The 27,586-nt window shown below is 39.3% G+C and overlaps 1 protein-coding gene across 4 annotated transcripts in view; it reads left to right on the forward strand.

Moving 5' to 3' along the window:
- The window catches only part of MYO1B (myosin IB), a 185,630-nt gene that overhangs the window by 26,430 nt on the left and 131,614 nt on the right, over positions 1–27,586 (forward strand). For all 4 annotated transcript variants that reach the window (XM_048869686.2, XM_048869682.2, XM_048869684.2 and 1 more), the window contains exon 2: positions 6,941–7,081. In XM_048869686.2, coding sequence (XP_048725643.1) covers positions 6,947–7,081 — 135 coding nt within the window. In that variant the 5' untranslated portion in view covers positions 6,941–6,946. The remainder of the gene's footprint in view (positions 1–6,940; positions 7,082–27,586) is intronic.

Below are 27,586 nucleotides of genomic sequence, written 5' to 3' on the forward strand. Positions count from 1 at the left end.
GCACTACAATGTCCTCTTTCACTGCAGCAGCAGTTGAGGAGGAAAACAATTAACTGATATACCCTGCCAATAATAGCTGCTGTGCAATAGGTAGGGCCCTACCAAATTCACAGGTGTGAAAAATGTGTCCCGGACTGTGAAATCTAATCTCCCTAATGAAATCTGGCATCCAGCCAGGTGCTCTTACCCTGCACAGGGCTCCTGCTGCTAGTCTGCAAGGGTGAGGAGGAACAAGACTTCCCCTTCCCCTGCAGGGCTGGGTCAGACACACTTCCAGGATATCTCCCAGCTGCAGGAAGCTCTGCGGCTTCAGCTGTTATGTGTGCTCTTCTCCCTACCCCTCACAGGGGCAGCTGTGGCTCCAGCTATTCCCCCCCTCCCCCCCCCCAATGAGGTGGCTGTGGCTCCATCTGTCAGGTGGGAGACTGCTGGGTAAACCAGACATATGGTAACCCACCTCCACATACTCTCACTTCTGTGCTGCTGGTGGTGGTGGTGGTGCTGGCTTTAGAGCTGGGTGCTCAGCCACCAACCTTCCTCTTTGGCTGCCCAGCTCTGAAGGCAACGGTCCTTGCCAGCAGCAGGGCAGAAATGAGGGTGGCAGTCCCTAGACTCCCCTGCAATAGCCTTGTGACCCTGACTGCCTTTGAGACCCCTAGGGTAACAACACTGAAATTTCCGATGTAAATGTCTGAAAACATGAAATTGACTAATTTTAACCACCCTCCTTCCCCAGCAGTGAAATTGACCAAAATGGACTGTGAATTTGGTAGGGCCCTAGCAATAAGTGAAGAGGTATATTAATTGTCACCAGCTTCCTGTAGATGTGCAATGCTTGATTATTACATCATATTTTGGGGTGTGTGGATGGCATAGGAAAGCTCTGGCAGTGTCATTATGTATGGGAGTCCTTAATACAAATAGTATTATACTTCCTCCTTTGAAGAGGGGTGAGTGACTTTAACTGTACACGTTTTGCTTGGCTTTAGCCTCTTTTGTTGTGTTGGGCTTCTTTTTACAGTATTATTTGGCACTCATTAAAACGTTCAGTTCTGCTGCAGTTCCTTTAGTTGGTTCCTAAAAATGCTTGTGAAATGGTCTATCATTTATTATTTTAAGTATTTTAAGACTGTTCATCTATGTGTAAACTTACTGTAAGTCTTGTGAAGTGTATCCGATCTTAAATTTTGCACTTGAAGTCTTAATGCACAATGTTGTCTAGATTATAAAATAGTCTTTGTTTTGATAAGGAATTTGTATTAATTGATTATTGGTGGTTGTCTAAATATGCAAAATTATGGTAATGTCCATCACAATTTTTATGAATTGACACCCTTATGGGTGGGTGATTTTGGGCCTCACCCATCTTACTTTCAAAAATAGGAAAAATATTTTTTTGGGTTTTAAAATGCCCCCTTCCTCAATGTTAAAAAATATAAATTAAGCTTCAGAATGCAGAACAAAACCGTTTCAGTTCCATTTCCTGGCTGCGCAGCACAGTAACACGAAAACTAGAATGCAGGATTTGATCATACATGTAAGTTTCATGCTGTTCCTCAGTTATCTGCCAGTTCTGTTACTGTGAGCTGGTTGGAAGGTAAAGTTTGACAAGATTCCTATTCTGAAGTGGTACACCCACATCTTGAATACTGCATGCAGATCTGGTTGCCCCATCTCAGAAAAGATATATTGGAATTGGAAAAGGTACAGAAAAGGGCAACAAAAATGATGAGTATGGAACAGCTTCCATATGAGGAGAGATTAGTAAGACTGGGACTTTTCGGCTTGGAAAAGAGATGACTAATTGGGGATATGATAGAGGTCCATAAAAGCATGTCTGTGGCAAAAGTAAATAAGGATGTGTTATTTACTCCTCATACCCAAGAAGTAGGGATCACCAAATGAAATGAATAGGCAGCAGGTTTAAAACAAAACGAAATATTTCTTCACACAACGCACAGTTAGTCTGTGGAACTCTTTGCCAGAGGATGTTGTGAAGGCCAAGACTATAACAGTATTAAAAAAATAACTAGGTAAGTTCATGGAGGATAGGCCCATCAATGGCTATTAGCCAGGATGGGCAGGGATGGTGTCCCTAGCCCCTGTATGCCAGAAGTTGGGAATGGGCGATAGGGAATGGATCACTTGATGATTACCTGTTCTGTTCATTCCCTCTCTGGCACCTGGCATTGGCTACTGTTGGAAGACAGAGTACTGGGCTCGATGGACTTTTGGTCTGACCCAGTATGGCCGTTCTTATTTTTTTTATTTTTAAGCGAAAATCTGTGCTAACACTCAAATTAGGGTTCAGGGAACAAATATGTCTGTATTGACCAAGCAAATAGAATTTATTGCAATGGAAGGGAAGACTCTGATCTAATAAGAGCGGTCTATGAGAGAAGAACAGGAGCATAAAGGGAGTAGAGAGTAAGTTGAACATAGACGAGGAGTCATTGGATAGGGGCACTAGAAGCCAATGCTAGACTGCAAAGCTTTATGGCTTCTTTCCTAGACTGCGTGGGGACAGGAGAGAATCATTGTTGACTGCAGTGTTCCAGCTAGACATGAATAAAGTTATCCCAGGCATTGTAATGACTAGATAAAAGCAGTGGGTGGAAAACACCTTGCATCACAACAGCGTGTGGACACAAAACACTGAACTAGTATTGCAAGCCCAAGGTTTTCCTTGGCTTGTTGCAGCATGTTTTTATCTAATATAGACAAGATTCTAGACAATTGAACATGCTTTTTTGTAATGTAAAATTCATTGAAATCTATGCAAGTTAAGTGGGAACAGGGCCAGGAGGAAGAGTGAGGAAGGAGGAAGCTGCCAGTGAATAGGAAGAGAACAGGGATGGTATTGTGGGATGGAGATGGAGTATACTCTGGGGATGATGAGGAAGATTAATAGGGGAGGGAACTAGCAAGTGGGCGTGGGAGAGTTCAGAAAATATTTGGGGAAAAATCTGATTAGCAGAGTGTAAGCGTTTTGTTCTGAGCCAACTTCTTGTTGTACTAAAACTTAATAATTTAGAACTGTAAACTTTACACAACTCTGTTTCATACAGTGTATCCAAACAAGCTTGATACAGCTGTAAATGGGTTAGGTAAATCTGGGGTTTGCCATTTCTATTTAGGTTATATTTATTAAGCTTTTCTACCATCTTAATACTACACAATTTCAGTACCTCTATGAATCTTTCTCAGGTCAGTAATTTGCGTAGAGAAATAATCAAAGCAAAAGTCATTCTTGTGTTTATATAAAAAAGCAAAACATAATTTTAACACATCTGACGTTTAACCAACTTGCCTGTTTTGTTTTTATAAGTGCCACCCACAGCACTGGCTAATGCTGGCTAGTGGCAGTGAGGTTTTGTTTTTAAGCTTGGCAACATTAGCTTTACCTAATCCATTCCAGAAGGGTACCATTGCTTTATAGTTGAAGGGCAAAGACTTTCAAAAATAAGTCTCTATTTAGGAAGTTGGGTGACTTTGAGAACACATTAGCTCTGTTTCAGGTTGATGGGAGCTGCTGGGTGCTCAGCACCTTTAAAAACGAGGCAATTTAATTAGATGCCTAACATGGATTTGAGCTCCAAAGTTTACAGATCCATTTATGAGTGTCTTGGCTGAAACTTATTCCCTTACCAGTGCAACAGAGGACTTCTAGTTCTCTACTGATATATAGCGTTGGCTCTTAGTATTTCTCCAAAGTCCTCTTTCTTTAGCAATAATACTTGGCATTTACAGTGCACCATGCGCTTTCAAACTGCTTTACAAACCTTAATGATTCTGTTTTAATGCCTCTTCCCCACCATTCTATTCTGTTAGCATAAGTCTAATTGTTTAATGTGTGTTTTTCATTATTGTTGGTTCTTCTTAACAATATCTGTATACTGAAAATCCTTTTCCAGTTGCTTCTTCTCTGTCCTCTTTCTAAACTAAATCCATCCTGCAAGCTTGCTTAAATCCTCTATTGTGACAACTGTGCCAGAGTAAGGATTGCCGATAGGATCTGAAAATGGTGGCTTAAACCATTTGGATTGTAGAATATTTTTGGATCATATCACTTTCAATGTAAGGCAAGCGTTTGGCCTTCAAACATGTCCTTTAAATTACTGAGATTGATTTAGAAAAAAATTGTTGAATCACACTGTGTAGCCAGCATATTGTCTCAGTTTTACTATCTAGGTCAGTAATATCTTCCTGTTCTAAAGCTGATAGAAATGACCAATGATACTATGATGCTAGATTACTGCAAAAAAGTCTTAGGAGTTCACAAGGTTTATTCACTTCTTTCTCAAATACTATCAGTGGACTGATCTCTGTAAGTCATGCACTGTTCTTGCTTTGAATACTGGGACTGGTGACTTGGTACCCTCCTTTTGTAAGTGCCTCTTGTAAGTGAGCAGTATATGAATAGGCTTAACGGCTTGTGTACTCCTGGTCTTGAAATTCCATAGCAATGATGCATTTAGCATGGTAGGTGGTTTGTAATTTCAGAGTGGTAAATGAGATCTACTGGCTAGACTTAAATTTTAGGTTACAGTTGACCATATTAGGGTTTTGTGCTAGCTGAACTTTTTTTTGGTACTGACTCAATATTTAATAAATTACATATTCGAGAGGACTTTTTTTTTTAATAACAGCTCATACAAAATAGTTGAACATTAGTTGCAGAGAAAAATTCCATGGAGAGTAAATATACAATTTAAAGTCAGACCAGTGGTTTCTAAAAAGTAGTTTGATGGGGATGAGTGGAAAAGATTTACAAATCTAAGTCATATCTATGGCATGACTTTTTGGGGGGTATTTTAATATACTTTTTACACTAATTCAGGAACTAAGGTTGTTTTAGGACTAAACCCAGATTTTGATGAAATGGCTTTCTCCAATATGCAAGGAAATGCTCTCTTGTTTGTTTAGCAAGACTGACCTACCAACAGTTGTCTACCACAGTCCAGCATGAATATGAGACAGCTTTCACATATCCATGTGAATTTCGAAGATTCACAGGTTTGGTTAAGGTTGGGAGTCTTGTAACTATTACTTCTGTTAACTTCCGGTGGAGCTGCAAGTTTTCTTGGTTGAACTTAGAATAACATCAAACATGCCTTGAGTCTGGGTTGATGATTTGAGTGATATCTGAACTACAACTCAAAAATCAAATAGTGCATAATTATGCGGTGGTCATAGATGCAAATAGGAGGTAAAGGGATAGTCTGGACTGAATAGTTTCAGATTATTTTTTATGGGAAATCATGTAAATGTGATAGTAGTAAATATGCAAACAGTTTGCTTACCACTGACCGTATAAACTACTAATCCCCTGCAGAAACTTTATTTAAACTTTCTTTCATAAGAAAACAAGAAAAAATAACACAAAACTATAATTCGTTGTGGAGGAATCGATAGAAGATGACAGTCGAGATACTTATTACTGACTGGTCACTGCTCATTAGTATGACTATTCATTCTACTGTTATAAATTTGCATGGCTGTACAATAATCTCAAAACTTACTTGAGTTTGTGATGTTGCAAGGCTGTTCACCTATCCGGAGCTCAGCATTTACAATGCAGTCTATGATAAATTATTTAATTTTGTTGTAAAAACGTTTACATGTGAAGATGAATTCCTCAGCTTGACCCTGTTCCTCAATTTTCTCCTGTCCCTACTAAGAGAAGTTTAGAGTATGTCTACATAGCAAAGAAAAACCTGTAGCTGTCCTCTGCCAGCGGACTTGGACTTGTGGGGCTCGGACTACAGGGTAGAAGGGTCCCACAGCTCAGGCTGTAGCTGAAGTCTACATGGCAGTGAAACAGTCCCGCATCCCAAGCCCTGAGAGTCTGAGTCGGCTGGCATGGGCCAGTTGTGGGTTTTTCTTTCTTTGTAGACATGCCCGTAGTTTCGGAGCCGTTTATTTTCTATTTGAATTGAAAAGATCTGTTCAGGAAATTATCTATGGTTTCAGCAAATGAAGTTGGAAGAAAATTATTGAATGTCTGCACTCCAGTTGAAAGGAGTTGTTAAGAAAATTAATTATTTGACAAAGAACAGTAAAGCTATAGTTCTACAGTGATTGGGTGGTAGACAATCCAGACTATTATGTTGTGAATACTAAGGAAAGATTCTATTAATAAAGCCAAAAACATGGGAAATGCAATGTATAGTTTAGAATAGCTTTCTTGTCCGACTTAAGTCAAATAAGTGGTTTTACTTTTAAGAATCTAAAAGATTGTTTGGAGTAGTGGAGGGAAGGTAAAGATGGGAAAAGTTGAATCAAATTAGAATACGGAGAGTAAGCCCATAAAAAGCAGTGACTTTTTATGAATATCTGGGCATTCTAAAAGTCAGTAGAAAGTTGGGTTTGCGTACACTTGAACATATTTATTGTAATCAGAAAGTCTGGATTGTATGCATAAGTTGCAATTCAGTTCTTGATTTTCAGTTTTAAAAACAATTGACTTAAAAGTGGGAACTCTTCATTAAGTCTCTGGAAAATCTGCTTGCATAGGAACTTCAGGATTGGGACCTAAATTTGAAGTATATCCATATGAATTAACTGCAAATCAAAACATTTACTTTCTAGCTCATCTTTCATGAAAACAAATAAAGGAATCTTGGGATCTGACCTGTTGGAATCTTTAGCTTGAATTGCCTCTCAATATCTGATATATAGCAAACAAGGGCTGCGTCATAGGACTTTGTGGGCTGTTTTGGGTGCCTTTGTTTTATGTCCACATTGCTTTGAATTGTTGTGAATTCTGACCTTTCTAGATTTAAAAATAACATTTTGAAAAACATTGAATAGAAATGACACTCGATGTATTTATGTTCCTGCATGATGTTCAGCCAAACTCCTGGATGGCTCCTATAAATGTGAATAAATAGACCCTTTCAAATGAATGGTGCTCAAATTGTTTTTCCTCTCCCAATAGAGGAAAATGGCCAAAATGGAAGTGAAGACGTCACTTCTAGACAACATGATTGGAGTGGGAGATATGGTCCTTTTAGAACCTCTCAGTGAAGATTCATTCATTAACAACCTAAAAAAGCGCTTTGACCACAGTGAAATATATGTAAGTACATGCTGCACAAATATCTTGTTGGGGGGCTATTTAATCCTCCTTTTAAAAAAAGTGTTTAGAATTATGTTGTGTAGGGCGTGCATGTCTACTGCACACCATGGTATGTATAAATTACGTTAGCTGGAGGTACTTAACACTTCTTCTTTTTTTTTTTTAAATTGTGACCTAGGCCCTCCTGTATTCAGTCACTTGCTTCTCTTCTTCCTCAGAGGTGTTTCAGAATCCTTTGCACAGGTCGCATGTTGTTTTAAGATGGGATTTGGATCCCATCACTTTTAAAAGAAGACACTTTGGGAATTAACAATGTAAATAGTTTGATCCTCAGTTGTATCAAGAAGACACATTTTCAAGCAAATCTGCTTCTATGGAAGGTAGGATATAAGTAGTCTGATTGGCATCTCTTTTCATGATCCACAGGATGAGTATCATTGATATGGTATATAAACCGTAAAAATTTAGAGTGTTAATGGAATTACTGGTTTCAGAGTAACAGCCGTGTTAGTCTGTATTCGCAAAAAGAAAAGGAGTACTTGTGGCACCTTAGAGACTAACCAATTTATCTGAGCATGAAGTGAAGTGATGAAGTGAGCTCTAGTTCACGAAAGCTCATGCTCAAATAAATTGGTTAGTCTCTAAGGTGCCACAAGTACTCCTTTTCTTAATGGAATTACTCTATAGGGATTAGCTGAAACATGAAATGTTGTCGCTTGCAAACAAAGCATGTACACAAGCATCTGTGGTTCTGCTTGCAGCTGGAAAAGTGGTTTGTAAACTTGGATATGTGTGGGATTAATCAAAATCTTCATGTGTATTTATCTTTGAGAGGTGATAAATTAGGAAGCAGAAGTATGTTCTAATGGTTACATCAGGGATTGAAAATAGGACTCCTGTCCTGAGCCCAGTTCTACGACTGGTTCTTTGAGTGGGCTTATAAAGATGCATTACTTCTGTGTCTTAGTTCCTTCCTTTTTAAAATGTATATAGTATACCTATGTCACTGGGGCAATGTGTGTGTAATGTGGTTCAAGAGCTTTTAGATTACTGAATGAAAGGCAGTGCTTGAAAAATGTACTTAATAGATAGAAGATGAAAGCTATGAGCCGAAGTGGAGCCAAGCTCTCTAAGCCATAGCACCTGCAACTTAATGGAATAAAAGAGTTGTGTACCATATTTAATTTTAGTTTATCCTCAATCCACTTTCTATTTAATTGTTCAAAATGTTACTTATAGTATGTTTCTTGATTGTTATGCATTCAGTCCTTCCATGACTTCATTCCACTTTCTCCTTTCTATCCTATAACAGATAGAGGTTTATCTGCATTGCTTTCTGTATTTATTTCCTCTCTTTCCACTCCCTTTATGTGTCTCTTTATTCCCCTATGTTATGTGTTCTCCCTGCTCCACTATATATTCTTTACTGCTTCTCTCTCCTCCAAAATCACTCTTTCACTTTCTTCTCCCACCCATATCCACACACATGCTGTTGCCCACATCTGCTCGCTTAGCCATATCCATCCACTCTTTTCACATGTAGGGTTTGAAGAATTGACTAGTCACCTGATAGCTAAGGACTCAAGTAAGATAAGTAGTTTGCATTGTCACAGGTAGTGTTGAGAGGAGGAGCCAAGGTGATCCCCCAGATGCAGGGAGAGGAGAAGGATTCCTTTCAAGGTGCTGTGTGAGGAATTCTCTCCTTAAGGGAGCTCTGTTATTTGTAGTCTCTGATAATCAGGCATTAAAAAACTAAAATGTGAAGCTTCCTTTGGCTCCTTGAAGAAGGATGTATTTTTTCCCCTCTCTCCCTTCCATCCCCAGATGGAGGAGGGTGGGTGAGAGGGACTCTGATAATCTGCCGTTCTCCTAGCCTTTTTCTGGGTGGTCCTCCCCAGTGAATAGCACATCTAGTGCTTCCCTGCCCATCCTGGCTAGTAGTACCCTGCTGCTGCTCACAGCTTTCTCAAGATGTAGCACCCTGTAATTGACCTGATTCTTGTCAGTTTCAGCGTTGACCATGGATTCCCAACAGTAGGGTGAAAACTAACTAGCCTGATCAGTTTTCACTCTGTTAGAGCAAAGTGAAAACATGAAGAGCAGAAGAGGTGCTGTCACTGTTTGTGTGCAGACTTAAGAACATAGTACAGTGCTGGTTTATCCTCGGTTCATGTTTGGAAGGTTGTTTTCTTAACTATAAGGGCTAGAAACTTATTCTGTGAAGAAACCCTAGATTCTGCCGCAGATGTTCACTTAGGAAAGATGCTTGCTTGCCATTAGGGAGTGGATTGTTGAAGCACCTCAATTTTAGGGAATATAGAATAGAAAAAGTTTGTGTATTTTTACTCAACTTTGGGAGATTGGACATTTTTTCTGGAGATAAGTCAGACTTGTATACCAAATGTCTAATTTAATTTTTTAAAAAAATGTATAGAATAAAAACTACCTGAATTATGTACCGTTTTCAGTCACTTCAAAAATGCACTCTTTGAGGCAGTTACATCAAGAGATTTAGCTTCTCAAAATTCTAATTCTGTTGGCTAAGGTGATAAAGTATTAGTGCAGAGTAATTAATTGTATTATTTGCTTTGGCAAATAAAGGAAGGTGTCATTTCTTCAGTAGTATGGGAACATTTGCCTTCCAGGTGGAAAATCCTGACACTTAAATACATTTTGCTGAAAAGTTTGCTGCCAAGCAAAAAGACCTTTCAAACAGGTAGTTCAACTCCTGTTTTTGTAGGCTGGATAGGAAGGATAAATGATATTTCAACCTTTACTTTACTTTACTTTTTATTTGACTTTACTTATCACTTTATTGTTTGGTCTTAAAAAACTCAGTTTACTAATCCACCTATTAAAGATGGAACCGTTTAGATGAAAGCAGAGCATTTACTATATTAAAATATTTAATTCATAGCCAATAAAAGCAATAGCTGTTTCAAGGAAGTGCCAAGTAATGTACTGTTGAGTAGACTGGTTATCTGGTTTGTGATATTTAATAATTTTATGTATTAAGCAATTCAAGGAATGTTATTTCAGGTCCAGATCAATTGTATTTTGCAGCTATGTAAATTTCACCCCCACAATTTTGTTTCCTGACGCTTTTTAAAATTGCATGTGGACAGAGTTTTGTTTATTACTGCATTTCCTGTTTATTTTTTAAACAGCAAAAAACCAGCCCCCACTTCTCCCCTCCCATCACAAAATCTGAAGCCCACGAAATACATTTTTTCACTTCTTTTTTTAGACTTAAGCTTGAACACAATGAATCCCTTGTTACAGCTGGAAGTAATGTATGTTTTAACATATAGGACCTCACGTTTTGCATGCTATCATGGTGAGCAAAATGAGACTCCTGAAGAGCTACTCTTAGAGTTGAACAAAGCCTGCAGACTTCAGTTCATGCCTGTTGCATGAACCTGGCCCTGCAGGGTCCATTCACAGGGCAATAGGAATGGATGTCTTCTTTCCTGATTAATTTGTAGATTCAAGTTCCTCCCTCATTTCAGTGTTCAACTGTAGGGGTTACAAAACCAACCAAACAGCATTGTCCATTCTACTGTCTTTTATGCCTACACAGCAGTTAACTAAGGCTTTGTCAACATCAGTTTTTAAACAGTTTTTAGTAAAGTAACATATATGGTTTGTGTCTGAACGTCCTATTTGTTACAGTTTTACAACCCTGTTAAAAAATCCTGTTATAACTCTCAAAGGGATTGGCCTGTGGAGAATAGACTCTCTAACATGGACTATGTGTTTATTTTTTAAAGTTAATTTTTGCAGGGAGCAGAGTCTGCTACATAGACGCGTTAGCTGGTCTTTTTAGGTAAGCTCATAATTTAAAGCTCGTAATTAACCAATCCAGTGCTAAAGGACAAAGTAAATAGAATTTTTACAGGGTTCTTTCTGGGGTGGGAGGGAGAAATAGAATACTCTTCTCCCCTTCAAAGCCCTTTCCCCTCAGATGTTTGGTTGGTGGATGTGAGTTGTTGCCGATCCAATGGCTGTCTCCTTCCAGGTCTCTGAAATTCCATCTCATCACTACTACAAATGGTATCTGCTAAGAGCTCAACTCTGCAGGACATTGGGTGTATACCATCCCCTTTGTAGGCACTGTGTCGCCTTCAATAAGTTGGAACTTCCATGGTTATGTGCCTCTGGTCTGAGTCAGGATTTAGGTCTGAGTGCATGTAGAATGTTTACTTCCAAAGTAGGAAGTGTAAATGTACAGGATTGTTACAAAAATTCAGGAGTTGGGAAGGGAGAAATGACTGTATCCCCGTTTTTCTTTCTTCTTTTAAAACACATCTTGGCAAATTCACATATTCAGTGTTTGCATACAAGTGAGTCCCTCTTTAAGCATAGAAATGAAAATTTGTATTTTGGTATCTAAGTTGTTAGAGAAAAAAATAGGAGACAATTCAGTGTTTCAAAAACAGCATGTTCTTGGGCTCACAGGAGGAAAGAAGAGTGCTCATAATAGAGCACTGGCTACTGAATTGGTTACATGTTGTACATTTTCATAAGTTTTTTTTTTCCTTTTTTTTACAAAGTTTAATGGAGTCGGGTGTTGGGTTGCATTCCAGAGTGCAAAGCTGGAGACTGTGCCTATAAAAATAAGCATAAAGGCTAGTTTAATTGGAGTTAGGCCAAATGTTCTAATAATTACTCTAGGATTTTGCAGTAATCTTGTGTTGAGTGGTTCTGGGGCTCACTGGGTAAAGTGCATGTGTTGATTGAAAATGAGAAACTCAGTTTAATTGTGCCTGGAAATGGCTGGTGTGAGGTATGATTCTGCATTTCTTTTCTCACTTAAAAGCTCTAATTGTTGGTAAATATTTTTGGCAACTTTTAAAGAAAATTTTGCATCCAATAAGTTTACATCCCTTTTTATTCACATTTTTTCAAACATCTGAGCAGCGTTCTGCCGGTACAGATGTTTACAGAAAGCAAACTCCAAACTTGAGATTCTTTTAACCAAATGAATTTCATGATGAAACTAACCTTTGTTTTAAGGGGCAAAAATTTAAAGGTTAGGCTAGCCAATCAGTAAACAGAAGATGTAATTTAGTTGGCCAGTCACATAGCTTGAATATCTGATCACTAATACTGAGTACTTGGAGGTTCCAGTCAAGTTTGTGAACAACTCAGACTAAAGTTTGTTCACACAACATTTATTGAACACCTTCAAACAGTGAACTAATTCATAAAAGTCACAATCTGTCTGTGGGTAATTTGTGGGGGAGGCAGCTTCATTCCCTAAATACATTATTGTGAATTGTTCATCCAACTCTAACAGTAACTTCCTCTTATATTCTGGCATGACTACAAATGGTATATGCCATTAGCGGTTCACTGGATAACAAAGACTTGGTTGAGTATGTGTTTGCATACGAAACTGAACCTCATTCCTGGACAGGGTGGGCTTTTTCTCGTGTTTAAAATCCAGAAATGTTAAGGGGAAGTGGGAAATGATTGACAAGGGGGCCTGGTGTATTTGTGCTTGTGGGAGTTTTATCAGCAGGGCCTGATCTTGGCCTACTTTTCCTAACAGGAAAGGATTCAACTCTGAGTACTCCAGTCTTTCAAAGTCTGTCATCCAGGTGCATCATTTAAGTGGCATTTGGGGCCAAGTGCTAAATCTGGAGCCACATTTATTGCATGCTGCTTTGATCAAGGCTTCCCTGTGTCCCTCTACCCTGTCTACTCATTCACAGATCTGCTGAGGAGTCAAAATCACTTCAACCCCTACTACTTGTATTTTGTCTGCTTGTGTAGTTTGAACACTATTCTTTTCCTCCTTGAATGAGTAGAAATGGCGTACATTTAGGAGGAGCATCTTAATACAAGAATGAACCCCTTTTTACTGTAACTTCAAAACTTTCCTTAATATATTTTGGTGCAAAATACACATGGTACAAGCGGACTACTGTGACCTGTTGATCTGATTATTGCTGATATATGGTACACTGAAATGGGGTTTATCAGTCAGAGTGCAGTGAATGCTATACAGTTTGATGCATAACTGTACAGTTTTTTGTAGTTTTGCAATTCAGTACACTCTTATTTTTGTCTGACTTGCATAATTATTTCATGTCTGTTTCTTAATATTCATATAACACCATAATGAACTACGTGCAATTAGATGATGTCTTTTACTAGCCAGTCAGACTATAGGCACTTGTATAAACACTAAACGGTTATTCTCTAACCATATTGTGAATATACAGACCTTTCTACTTTGGCTACTTGAATCTGCACTGATTTGTTCCTGTAATTGGAATTAATCAGCAACAAAGATGATGATTTAGCTTCACTTCCTTCAGTAGAAGTAGCCTTTAAACTTTTCATGGCAGAGGAAGAAACAATATCATCCTAGAACTATAGGGCTGGAAGGGACCTCCAGAGGTCATTTAGTTCAGCCTCCTGTGCTGAGGCAGGATCAAGTAAACCTAGACCAATCCTGACAGATGTTCATCTAATCTTTTATTAAAAACCTCTGATGGGGATTCCACAGCCTCTCTTGGCAGCCTAGTCCAGAAATTAGCTATCCTTTTACTTAGGGTGACCAGATGTCCCGTTTTTATAGGGACAATCCAGTTTTTTGGAACTTTTTCTTATATGGGCGACTCTTCTCTTCTCTTCCCTCCTCTCCCCCCCCCCCCTTTTTTTCACAGTTGCTATCTGGTCACCCAACTTATACTTGGAAAGTTTTTCCTAATATCTAACCTAAATCTCCCTTGCTGCAGATTAAACGGGTTACGTCTTGTTGTGCCTTCAGTGGACATGGAGAACAATTGATCGCCACCCTCTTTATAACAGCCCTTAATATATTTGAAGACTGTTTATCAAGTCCTTCCTCAGCCTTCTTGTTTCAAGACTAAACATGCCCAGTTATTTTAATCTTTCCCCACAGGTTGTTTTCTAAGCCTTTTATTATTTTTCTTGCATTTTTCTGGACTGTCTCCAATTTTTCCATATCTTTTCTTTAGCGTGGTGCCTAGAACAGGACACAGTACTCCAGCTGAGGCCTCACCAGTGCTAATAGAGCAGGGCAATTATTTTCCATATCTTAGATAGGACTTTTTGGGGTTAATACACCCCAGAATATTAGTGTTTTTCACAGCTGCAACACATTGTTGACTCGTATTCCATTTGTGATTCACTGTAACTCCCAGATACTTTTCTGCAGTATGACTGCCTAGCCAGTTATTCCCTATTTTATAGCTATGCGTTTGATTTTTTCCTTCCAAAGTATAGTACTTTGGACTTGTCTTTATTGAATTTCATTTTGTAGATTTTAGACCAATTCCCCAGTTTATCAGGGTTATTGTGAATTCTAGTCCTGTCCTCCAGAGTTCTTGCAACCCCTCCCAGCTTGGTGTCCTCTGCAAACTTTACAACCACACTCTCCTCTCCATTATTCAAGCCATTAATGAACTTATTGAATAGTACTGGGCGCAGGATGGACCCCTGGGTAACCCCACTAGAGACATCTTCACAGTTTGATAGCAAACTCTTGTTAACTATTCTTTGAGTATGGTCTTTCAACCAGCTATGTGTCCACTTTATAGTAATTTCATCTGGACCACATTTCCCTAGTTTGCCTGCAAGAATGTCATGTGGGGCTGTGTGACCTGAAAAGCCTTATTAAAATCAAGGTATCATATCTGTAGGCCCCCCCACCCCCTTCCAATCCACTAGATCAGTAATCCTGTCAAAGAAGGAAATTAGGTTGGTTTTTGCACAATTTGTTCTTGACAAATCCATGCTGTCTGTTCATTATTTACCCTAGTATCCTCTCTACTTACAAATTGTTTGTTTGTTTGTTTTGTTTGTTCCAGCACTTTTCCAGGTGTCAGCCTAACTTCGATTCCAGGTCCCTTTGTTCCACTTTTTAAAAGTAGGTACTGTGTTTGCCCTTCAGTCCTCTGGGACCCAGCCAGTCCTCCATGAGTTCTTGAAGATAATCACTAATGACTGAGAGATTGCCTCAGCAAGGTCCTTGCGTGTCCTAGGATGAATTTCATCAGGCCCTGCTGATGTGAATACATTAACTGTTCTTACTCTATTTTGGCTTTTGTTCCTTCCTATTTGTTGTTAATATTAATTGTGTTGAGTATCCGTTCACCGTTAGCATTTTTAGTGAAGACTGAGGGAAAATAGGCATTAAGCACCTCAGCCTTCTTGATATTAGCTTTCCTTTGCTGCTAAGTAGTGGATCTACAATTTCTTTCATGCTCCTAATGTTTTAAAAAAACCTCTTTTTATCTTTTATGTGCCTTGCTAGGTGTATCTCATTTTGTGCCTTAGCCGTTCTGATTTTGGCCCTATATGTTTGTGCTATTCTTTTGTACTCATCCTTAGCAATTTGTGATTGTTTCCAATTTTTGTAGGATTCCTTTTTGATTTTCAGGTCATTAAAGAACTCCTGATGGAGCCATATTGGCCTCTTACTGTTCTTTCTGTCTTTCCTTTGCATCGAGATGGTTGCTGTTATGCCTTTAATACTGTCTTTTTAAGAAGCAGCCAGCTCTCCTGAATGCCTTTTCCCCTCAGGTTTTCTTCCCTTGGTCCCTTACTTATCAGTTCTCTGTGGTTGTTAAATTCTACTTTTTTGAAGTCCCATGTCCTTATTCTGCTCCTCTCACTCCTTCCTTTCTTTAAAATCATGAAATCTATCGTTACATAATCACTTCCATCGAATTGAGTTCAACCTTTAGATTTGCAACCAATTCCTCCCTTTTAGGTTACTTCCTCCACTTTCTGAAACAAGATGTTATTGGACGTTTTGTCAGTTTGCTTTTCCAACAGCTGTCTTGGTAGTTAATCCCCCATTACTACCCTGTGCTGTGTTTTGGCTATTTGTTCTAAAATCTTCCTCCACCTGATTTGGTGGTCTACAGTAGATTCATTCCGTGATATCACCCCTGATTTGTTTTGTTCTCCCTCCCCTTTTAACTTCACCCAGCGAGTTTTAACTCGTCTGCCTTCTTACCTCCTTCTGGACCTTAACCAAAAAAAAAAAAAAAGCCCATGGCTATCAAGTAATCACAGTTAACTCACGCAATTAACTAAAAAAAAAATAAAAAAAAATCGTGATTAATAGCAGTTTTAATCGCACTGTTAAACAATAGAATGCCAGTTGAAATGTATTAAATATTTTTGGATATTTTTCTACATTTTCAAATTACAGCACAGAATACAAAGTGTACAGTGCTCACTTTATATTATTTTTATTACAAATATTTGCACTGTGAAAATGATAAAGAAAAGAAATAGTATTTTTCAATACAATACCATAATGCAGTCTCTTTATTCTGAAACTTACAAATGTAGATTTTTTTTAATTACGTAACTGTACTCAAAAACAAATCAATGTAAAACTTTAGAGCCTACAAGTCCACTCAGTCCTACTTGTTGTTCAGCCAATCGCTAAGACAAGCAAGTTTGTTTAAATTTACAGGAGATAATGCTGCCGGCTTCCTATTTACAATGTCACCTGAAAGTGAGTAGAGGCATTCACATGGCACTTTTGTAGCCATCATTGCAAGGTATTTATGTACCAGATATACTAAACATTCGTATGCCCCTTCATGCTTTTGCCACCATTCCAGAGGACATGCTTCCATGCTCATGACGCTCGTTTAAAAAAAAAAAAAAGGATTAATTAAATTGACAGAACTCCTTGGGGGAGAATAGTATGTCTACTGCTCTGTTTTGCCCGCATTCTGCCGTATATTTCATGTTATAGCAGTCATGGACGATGACCCAGCACATGTTGTTCATTTTAAGAACACTTTCACGGCAGATTTGACAAAATGCAAAGAAGATACTAATGTAAGATTTCTAAAGATAGCTACAGCACTCATCCCAAGGTTTAAGAATCTGAAGTGCCTTCCAAAATCTGAGAGGGATGAGGTGTGGAGCATGCTTTCAGAAGTCTTAAAAGAGGAACACTCTGATGTGGAAACTACAGAACCCGAACCACTAAAAAGAAAATCAACCTTCTGCTGGTGGCATCTGACTCAAATGAGGAAAGTGAACATGCACGGGTCTGCTTTGCTTTTGATCGTTATCAAGCAGAACCCCTCATTAGCATGGATGCATGTCCTTTGGAATGGTAGTTGAAGCATGAAGGGACATGTCTCTTTAATGCATCTGGCATGTAAATATATTGCAACGCCTGCTACAACAGTGCATGTGAACACCTTTTCTCACTTTCAGGTGACGTAAACAAGAAGCGGGCAGCATTATCTCCTGCAAATGTAAACAAACTTGTTTGTCTGAGTGACTGAACAAGAAGTAGGACAGAGTAGACTTGTAGGCTCTAAAGTTTTACATTTTATTTTTGAATTCAGTTTTTTTTTTGTGCATAATTCTACATTTGTAAGTTCAGATTTCATGATGAAGAGATTGTATTACAGTACTGGTATGAGGTGAATTGAAAAATACTATTTTGTTTTTATAGCACAAATATTTGTATTAAAAATTAATATAAAGTGAGCACTGTACGCTTTGTGTTATATGTTGTAATTGAAATCAGTATATTTGAAAATGTAGAAAATATCCAAAAATATTTAAAATTAATTAAGGTATTCAAATAAATGGTATTCTGTTGTTTAACAGTGTGATTAATTTTTTTAAACGTTTGATGGCACTAAAAAAAATAAAAAAATCAAACAAAGTGGGGCCATCAGATTTCTTAGGAGAGGTGCAAATAAAATATTGAACCCTGAACCGAAGTCCTCTCTTCCCTCCATCCTCCTTCAGTCCTGTTACCTCCCCTTCTTCCCACCCTCTATTTCAGGTAAAAGAAGCTTTTCTCCTCATCATGTAATATATAGATTTTCTTTGTTTTTTTCATTGCCCTGTTTCCATTTGCTTATTGGCAAAATCCTCGTCCTCTCCCCAAATTCAGATTTGAACTGCAATATAAACTAATATATTACAGCAAAGAGCAGGAACTAATATATTACTAGGAGTGGATGAGTCATTACACAAACTAAAAGCTATTTCCCCATGCTAATTTTCCCCCTACTGTTACTCGCACCTTCTTGTCAACTGTTTGAAATTGGCCATCCTGATTATCACTACAAAAGTTTTGTTTTTAATCCTGCTGGTAATAGCCTACCTTAATTGATTAGTCTTGTTAGAGTTGGTATGGCAACCCCCATTTTTTCCCATGTTCGGGGTGTGTGTGTGTGTGTGTGTGTGTTCCTACTGTACTTTCCACTGCATGCATCTGATGAAGTGGGCTTTAGCCCACGAAAGCTTATGCTCAAATAAATTTGTTAGTGTCTAAGGTGCCACAAGTACTCCTTGTTCTTTTTGCTGCTACAGACTATCACGGCTACCACTCTGAAACCTATAATATATTATTACAGTTCAGCAGCAAAGAGGTTTGCTCACCTGTAAGAAGGGGAAAGGAGGGAAGGTAGAAATGAAACAGGGCCACAAGATTTTCTAACTTATAAACAGTGTATATTTTAGCAGTTTGAAAGCCCATTTCCTTGGGTTCAAAGGCTAACTGAAGTCAGCTTTAATGTTCCCCTCTCACTTCATCATTTTTTTTAAAACTCTAAAATAAAATCTCCCTCTGGGTTTCCCAGTGCATTTAGTGTTTGCTTTGGATTGTTTGTGCATGACATGTGTGAGCAACTCTGATCAGGAATTAACTTGTATAGTGCTGAACACATGTTGAAGTTTTACTTTTTTTTGAAGCTTGCATATTTGATGTTTCAGTATAATAACTTGAGGGGACTTCTTTTGTGAGGTCATAGTCATAACCTAAATTGAATAAGTAGTCATATGCTCCTGGCTTGTATGGTTATTTCATAACCTGAGGGTGCTTCCTGTTTTTCCTTATTTTTTGCCTTGTAATATATAGCTTGTTTGTTCAGTAAAGTTTTACTTTTCCACTCAGCTGTACTTCTACCTCTGACCTAGCCATCTTGAAATGTTCAGGACTTTCCCCACGTTGCTGTCTAGCACAGCAAGACTGTGTCTCAGTACTCATTCCTGATGTAATGAAGACATAGGGAAGATTGAACCAAATGTTCTTGGTGGATCTGTCTTCTCTCCCTGAGTCCTCATTCAACCTCTGAGTCAGAGCTCAACTATCTATTGCCGCTATAAAGAACAGAGCTGTTTGATTATTGGCTCCTGTTATTGTTTTCTTAATGGGAACAATTAATTGCATTATGGAACAACGGCAGTGGCTCTTGAGGTTCCATTTTTAAGCCTGGTTTTGGTTCGCACTCTGTAATTGACACATAGTCATAACTACCTCAGAACTGGCAAGTTTTATTTGGGTAGAAGTAGAAGTCCTCTATAAAATTTGAAGAGATATAAGACACGAGCTAATATCACAAGCCTTGTCTCTTAATAGCTCTGACTTAGGTACCTGTAAAAATAGATCAGTTAAACATACAAGTTCCAAAATTCTTCTAACTTTTGTCCCCACTTTGTAGGAAAAAATCTGCAAACTAGTTGGTGTTCAGGATCAAAATTTAGTTTAATGTGAAACTGTAAAAATGATTACCACTTTAGTAATGTTAGAAAATGTGCATTTAGTATAGTGTGTCAAATGACTGCTGGAGACGTTAGCTTTCATTTAGAAAAAAGAAATCTTTGGCTCCCTTTTTGGCAGAGATAGACCTTAAAGTGTAACATGAACACTAGAGAGGCTTGTCAAGAGAAAAGAGAGCCTTTTTTAAAAAAAGCATCTAAGGGCATCCCAAGGGGGCTGTTGAATTTCCTAAGGCTCAAAGGGGATTCAAGGCACTTGTAGGGAATATGAGCCCCTGATAAGTCTCAAAGGTTGCTGGTGGCTTTATACAGCTTACCCAGATGGAGCAATATGTCACAGTTGCAGGGCCGGCTGCGCCTCTGTCCCCTTCATGGTCTCTGAATGTACCCCCTTAAGTGTCAGGCCTCCTGCCTTGACCTCTTCTGAGGTGGAAGCATGTAGTTTGCCCAGTCTTAGACCAGACTCTGGGCTATAGAATTCAGATACAGAGTATCCACCATGCTTACCCAGGTGAGCGTGCACTTTGAACACGCAGATGTTAGTTAGTTTCCCTTCAGAAAGCTGATGGAGGTAATTAGACAATCTGGCTGGCTGGGTTAAGGAGCCAATTAGCCCAAGGCTAATAAGGAGGCAGGAAGGAAGTCCCGTGGGGAGAGAAAAGAGAGGGGACCAGGGCTAGTTGAGCTCAGTTACATGGAGGCCTCAAGGGAGGGGACATCTCTGTTCCCCATAGATCCTGGGCAGAGGACAAAAAAGCACTGTTGGTGCTGTAAATAAGATGGTTGCCTGGAGATTGTTGTGGAAATGGTGGAGGGAACTTAAAAGGATATGGCGAAGGCACAACCACTGGAGTCCAGGCTGTCTGTTCTCCCTTTTTTTTCCATTTCATAAATGCCATAAAGTGTTAACTGAGTAATTTTTAAGCACCCAAAAATTTGCTAAACACTTTAAAAATAAGTAAACACATGGTTCTCACCATGTAGAACTTTTAAAGTAATTCCATATAATTAACCTAAGTTCCAGTACAATGATGAGTATTTTTATGTTCTATTTCTACCTAAATAATGACAAACATTCCGGCTAAAACACACTTTTAATGTTTCCATTTAAAGTTTTCCATCCATTGTTGCTTGTTCATATTGAGTGAAGAAGTTTCTTGGAACAGACACTTATCGAATCTACATTTACTGTTTATGAAAACAAATCTTTATTTTTAAAAAAGTTATCAAACTTTTATTTTCAGATGTGTTTAGATGGTATTTTCTTTTGCATTGCTTGACTTTTCTTTGGCTTGACTGCCTTGCCACTTGCACTGCATGCTTAATTTTTAATTGTGAGTACTGTGCATAGAATCTATATTCATACGTATAAAATATATAATTTAAAAATATCTTCAGCTGTGTATTGTTGAAGCCAATCCAGATAATGCACTTGATCTATTTTGTCAATACTGGCATTCGAATCTGTCAGGACGGTCCTGAGGTTAGTAGAAATGTTACAGCAGAGAGAGAGTTTTGTGCTCTTGAGAAAATGTGTGAAATCAGAGCTTGTTTCTTCTTGCCCAATATGTACCTTGTCTAAGGACAACACTTTGCTCTCACTCCAGTGCTTGGATCTACAACAGGTGGCAAAATGAATAAGGTTCCAGTCTCGCTAGGTGCAGATCATCCATAACTCTCCTAGGCTTCAGTAATAGGAGGTGAGGATGCCTAGCTCACAGGGTTGAACCCTAAATGACTAGTTTTCAGTAATTTACCAAAGATAGGGCATGCTGTAACTCCCCCCACCCCTTTCAGTATGTGTCTATGCACCTCTACACCCCTCTGCATTTTGTATTGCTTGGGTGATTCCTGTTTATCTAGGTATTTAAATCATCCCTCATGGTTGTAGTTAGGGGGCTGTGGTGCATATTTGATTTTGTTTTTACACTGCCCTTTGGACTGTGATATTTTGAGTAGGAGATAATCCTGCTTAAATTTCTGATGCTTTTTGCCTAACAATTCCATTCCTTTGTCTAAGTTGACTGTCTTTCCCTAAGGTCTGTTTGGATCTTTCTTGGTGCTCTTCTACACAGCTTACTTGTACAGTCTACCTTCAAGGTCAGGTTTTATGCGTGTCATGGCCAGCTGTCTTAAACATGAATGATAGTGTTCTTAAAACCAGGCAGGTATACTTTCATCCAGTATTTAGTTAGCCAGTGACAATGTGTTCTGTATTTTGCTTTGGGCTTCAGTACTGTCAGCAGATTAGTGACTTTAGTCAGAGCATTTTGGTAGAATGTCCAACGTCCTATATTTCTTCAGGTGCATAGTGAAACAAGGACTGCCTCCTCCAATTCTCGGGGTTTTTTTAGAGCCAACATCTCATCTACAAACCCAAATTTTCCATTTCCATCCAACTCCACAACATCCTGTGCTTGTGTCAAAAGTTGACAAACCAGGTAAAGCTGCTGCCTTTTTTCCTTCTGTTGGCTACGTCAATATGACCTTAATTCTTGTCACCAAGGCAAATCACAGTTCCTGATATCTGGTAAGTTGAGTTGGCCACACTGAATGGACCAGAGCTGCTGTTATCCTGTGCCATCTTCCATGCAACTGGGGGATAAAGGGAAGAGATGTTTTACTACAGAATTGCAGACAGCCATAAAAGAATTGTGCTATGATGATCTGGCATTTCATTGTGATTATGTCAAAAGTGGTATCAGTGACTTAATTCTGGAATGATTCCATGCAAGTCTTGGTCAGGCATTTGTTTGATTGATATATAGTAATCCCTTTAATTTCAATTAATGTTTTTAGTGGAATGTCAGGAACTGCTCAGAATCTACTCCTGGGAGAATTCTGTGCCACTGCACATGTGCAGAATTCATGTCCCCCACAGATCTCCCTCCTCCCCCGCAGAAAATAGATTCTGCTGGGGAATCGTTGCAGTTACACCTTTCATCCACCAGGGGGTGCTGTGGCACCAGAAGAGAGGGCAGCTGTTTCAGGGCCAGAGCAGCGGCTGCCTTTCCATAGCACCCTGCCAGTGGGGCCAAGTAAGGAGGGATATGGGGGGGACAGACAGAGCGGTGCACATGGGGCTGCTGGGGGGGGTCACATGGACTGGGGTTCAGAAGGGCTAGTGAGGGTATAGGAGCTAGTGGGTGACAGCATTGAGCTATGGTCTGAATGTGAGTGGGGGTGAAGGGTCACAAGGGGCTGGACCTGGCAGGGTGCAGGCCCAAATGGGGACAAAGGTGTGGCTGAATGGGGATGCAGGGACATGGGGATGGGGGCAGATGTGCCTGACTGAATGGGAGAGGCTAGGCGTCACCCAGGGTCTCCATGGGGGAGGCTCCCAACTCTGTAACAATCCCCCTCCCTTGACCCCCACCCCCTAAAATCCTAACTTCTTCTATGTGTCTACCATCCACACACAACCCTCCAAATTCACGCCCAGGCTCCTTCTTAGCCATTACTTCCATCTCCCTTAGATCCTTCATTACCCCTGACTCCCAGAAACTTACGCACTGATTCTGAAAGGTGCAGGAAATATGTTTCTGTATTGTAGTTTAAATGAATTATTACTCATAGTTCTTTATTAATATGCCTAGTAAGGAATCTGTTTGTCAAATAACATTTCCTGAATCTTTTTTGTTGCCTGTATTGTTACAGACCTAGTTGCTGACAGGTATTTTGAAATAAATTACCAAAATAATTGAAACTGGTATGATTATATTGTTTTATTTTGAGAAATAAAATATGCTGAATTTTAAAATATTGTGCACAGAATTTGTAATGTTTTGGCGCAGAATTCACCCAGAAGTAAGCATCAAAGGAATTCTGTACACTTGGACCTTGTTTGTATAGTTAAAATGTTAGAATTGGTCTGTATTCTTGGAAATGTTAGTGTCCACACTAGCAATCCTTCATTTGCAGTTCTCTGCAGCCAAACACAACAGCATAGTAAAGCCACGCAAGTATACCATCCCCTGGGAACACAGTTTACAATTCCCAGCATAAATGCCATGTCCTGTAGCAAAGGGGAATGTCCCAAGGAGCGACTGGTGTGCTTTAAGAAATAGTGGAAGAACTAATCACGACATGATCAAGTTTCGCAGCACTTTTCTTGTAATGTTATAAGCTAGCATAGGCTAAAACAATACACAGTTTTTCTTGTAAAATGGCTACCATGTACAGTATAAAGGTTTGTAGCTATTTCGTGTGTAGTTGCTTGAGGTTAAGTCTTCATTACTGCTGTGGAGAAGGGAGGCCACAGAGCAATGTGGCAGGCTGCGCTTTGCATCTCCACTCTTCCCTAACCTTAACCCCTGTTGGCAGTATGCATCCTCCTGCGCAGATCTCAACTTGGCTATCCCGCCAGTGCTCTTGTTAACAGTTTGAAGACCACCCCCCAAATTCTTACCCTGCTGCTCCAGTTCCCTTCCTCTGCTTCCGATTCCTTCCTTGACATTTCCCACTTTTGCAGGGTTGCCTCAACCTGTCTCTCTGCAGGTGTGAGGCCATGATTCAATTTCCCCTTCTCTGTGCCTCTGGGATAAATCATGTGACTAGAGTTCCAATATAAAATCTCCCCTTCTGGGGTTTGGTTTACCAATATTTGTACTTCAGTACTTGAACCACAAACCCATTCCTCTCTGTCTCATCCTCAGTCTTTCACAGGCTCTAGTAGGAGGCCTGCACATTCATACTCGTTTCCTGGGTATCAGAGTTCACAGCAGTTCTATCACTCCTCAGCAGCAAGGGTCCTCCACAGATCTCCTGCAAGGTTCTGTGAAAAGTACTTTTGCCCCTCTTGACTGCAGGTGTCCACAGTAATTTCAGGCAGTCCCTGACCTCTCACTAGCTCTAGCCAAGGCCCCACCTTCCCCAGCCTTCTTATTATAGTGAAACATCAAATATGCTTTGTTTTCATCACTGGAATGTTACTACATTCATTGCAAGCTCAAGGAATTAAGCCCCCCCCTTTTTTTTTTTTTTTTGCTAATAGTAGAATTCTGGTGGGAACGAAGATGTTATGTGGTGGTCATCCTGGTTATGTGGAATCTGATCAACCACCACTGGCAAATAACTATTAGGTATCTTTCTTGCTGTACTGGTATTCATTTAAAGGAGGAAAAAAAAAAGGAAACTTTTTAGCTCATCTAAGCCACTTTTAGTCCAAAGCAATGATTTCTTGGCATGCTTAGTTTTTAAAATGGGCATAATGTGTATGTCCTTGTCTGTATATAGTTGCTTGACCTTTTGAAATATTGGTTATTTTAGGATTATATTGTCTGGTTTTGTACATGTGTGACAATGAAGAGCTGACTTCCATTCCCAAAACACATGATTTAAGCAATGCTTAACTATACAAGGCTGGTTCTAAATAAATGTTCTTTAAATATCTATTTTCAAAACTAAAAAAATCAAAGGTTTCTTTCTTCGACCTGTCCTTCCTTACCTTGGCATCCTAAAGCTTTTCAAGGAACTCCAGCAGCTAAACTGCATATTATTATGGTGATGAAATAGCTTAAAGGGCTCTCTCCTCAGTTTCTTGAGGACTCTTGTTGATAATACAGTGGATATCCAGCTGAATTCCTTCAAGACCTGCCTACCTCTTTACTGCCTTTTGGCAATGGTTTTGCAGTGAGCTCTGCTGCCATTAGTAATCTTCTAGAATTCTTTGAGACATGAGAGGAAACTTTAAATAATTCAGCAATGAAGAATCTTACACCCGGAGTCTGTATAGAACTATATGCGCAGAGCTTGTTACTCTTGTAGATTACTTGGTTACTCTCAGCAAGGATCCATAGACTTACCAGTTGGTGGGCTTCCCAACTTCTGTGTAAGCAGGGGGCAGAGTAGATACGGTGGAAGATTACTGTTTGCCTTTTATTGCAAGGCAACACAAACAGATTAGAGATGACCAGAAAACGGTCTTTCCCTCCTGTGAAAAACTTGGAAATGTTGTGTCTTCCCTTCTGCCGCGCCCCCTTCCCCTCCTCCCCCCCAACATCCTGAATCGGGGAAAAAGGGTTAAAAAAGAAAAGAAAATGGTGAAACTTTTTTTTGCCGGAGGGAAAAGATTCTGGTGTGGGAGAATGGAATTTTTTTGATCTGCTGCCTGTCTTCCAAGGAGGACTGCCATGAGACCAGGCAGCCAGTTGTGCCCATGTTCCCTAATAGCTTGCTAGGTACGCTGCCTAGGAACTGGGGAGGAAGGTGGGTGACCTGGCAGTAAACCAGGGATGTTGGTTCTAAATTTCAGTTGGCTTATCTACACAGGATGTTACTGCTCTGGAACTTTCTGGGTGCTGTAGCAGCATCCAGTTACTGCGCGTCAAACTAGTGCACTGAGGGTTCACGCTTTGGCTTGCTGTGTGGTAACGTCTTGTTTAGATAAGCCTGTTCAAATCAACACCTTCCCGCAGAAGACTGATTTTTGATGAATTGATATTTTCTGACTGGAAAAATATTCTGTTGGTAAGTAATCTGTTCAGCTCTAAAACAGATGAGGTATGGGTTTATTTAGAAATAGTAAGTTTTACGCACAATTAGTGAAGTATTACATCTCAGGGCAGCTGTAGTTGTATAATGAATTGTCAACAGTGGTTTCTACTGATTCATTCTGTAGGCAACAAGCATTGCAAAGATAAACTACAAGAGTGTCTAGAAGACACAAAGTGAAACTTTCTGTTTATGTAGGCAGTGTCATTTGTGCAACTCCATTTTAAATGGGGCGAAAGATGCTGGCAACCTTTATCACGGATTTACAATGACTATACAAATATGGTCTGTGGTGAAACATGACATTCAAGATTTCTGCTTAAGAGTGAACTTGTTTTTTGCCAGATGGTAAACATTTAGTTTTTTTAATATGGGGAAAAGCATTTACTTGTTTTGGATGCCTCTGTAGAGATTAAAAAAAAAACCCCACTGATTAAATCTCGCATAAGAGTAAAGTTAAGGACAGTATCAGCCTGGGCATGAAGACCAACATATAAGGCCAGAGAGGAAGGGTGGCCTAGTGATTAGGGTACTGTCCTGGGATGGGGGAGACCTAGGTTCAATTCCCTGCTCCACCATAGACTTTCTATGTGACCCTGGGCAAGTCACTTAGTTTCTCTGTGCCTCAGTTCCAATCTGTAAAATGGAGATAATAGTACTTCCTTATCTCATAGGATAAATCCATTAAAGATTGAGAGGCACTCCAATACGGAGGGGTATATAAGTACTATGGATGGAGAAGATATTAAAGAAGTGACTGATTTTGGTTGCATCAGCTTTTCGGTTTTCAACCGGTGATGCTTTAAAGGGACCTTGTTTTCGGATGGTGTGTGATCAGCAGTTTTTTTAAAATTAGGCCCATTTCAGTGTTAAGGTGAACCACCCAAAATCCCTCATCAGTCTTTAAAATCTTGGTCTGAAATCTTTTGCCTCTTTTTTTTTTTTATGACAATACTACTGATATTTATATATATTATTTTTATTGTTCTTGAATGGTGAATAACAAGGGTGACACCCACTACCTGGAGTATGTATATTCTGTGATTCTGCATTGATTAAATTTGCTGTGGAATCCACCACTTGATGGATAATTATGTCCCATAATATAATTTTATTGTTGTTTAAATTGTGTTTAATGGCTGTGAAGAAGGATACCGGAAACTTGAGTTTCAGGGCATGCTGAAGTAGTATGTTCTTGCTGAGTCTGCGATATGTTTTGCAAAATTTCCAGTCTGCCACACCAGTGCATCAGAATCCAGTGATCTTGCAGTAGTACTTAGATGCAGACTGCTGTGCACTACGTGGATGGGAGCCTTGATCTTCTGTCCAGGTGCTACAGTTATATTGTATCATGCTATGTTAAGAGTGCTGTAATAAACAAAACAGCGTGAGATAAGACTGATCTGTCCCTACTTTTCCTCTCAAAGTCTATCTGGATGACTGCAACTACACATAGAATTTGTACAATAAAAGCTATACCTA

Source organism: Caretta caretta, chromosome 11 (genome assembly GCF_965140235.1).
Source record: "Caretta caretta isolate rCarCar2 chromosome 11, rCarCar1.hap1, whole genome shotgun sequence".
Taxonomy (NCBI): domain Eukaryota; kingdom Metazoa; phylum Chordata; order Testudines; family Cheloniidae; genus Caretta; species Caretta caretta.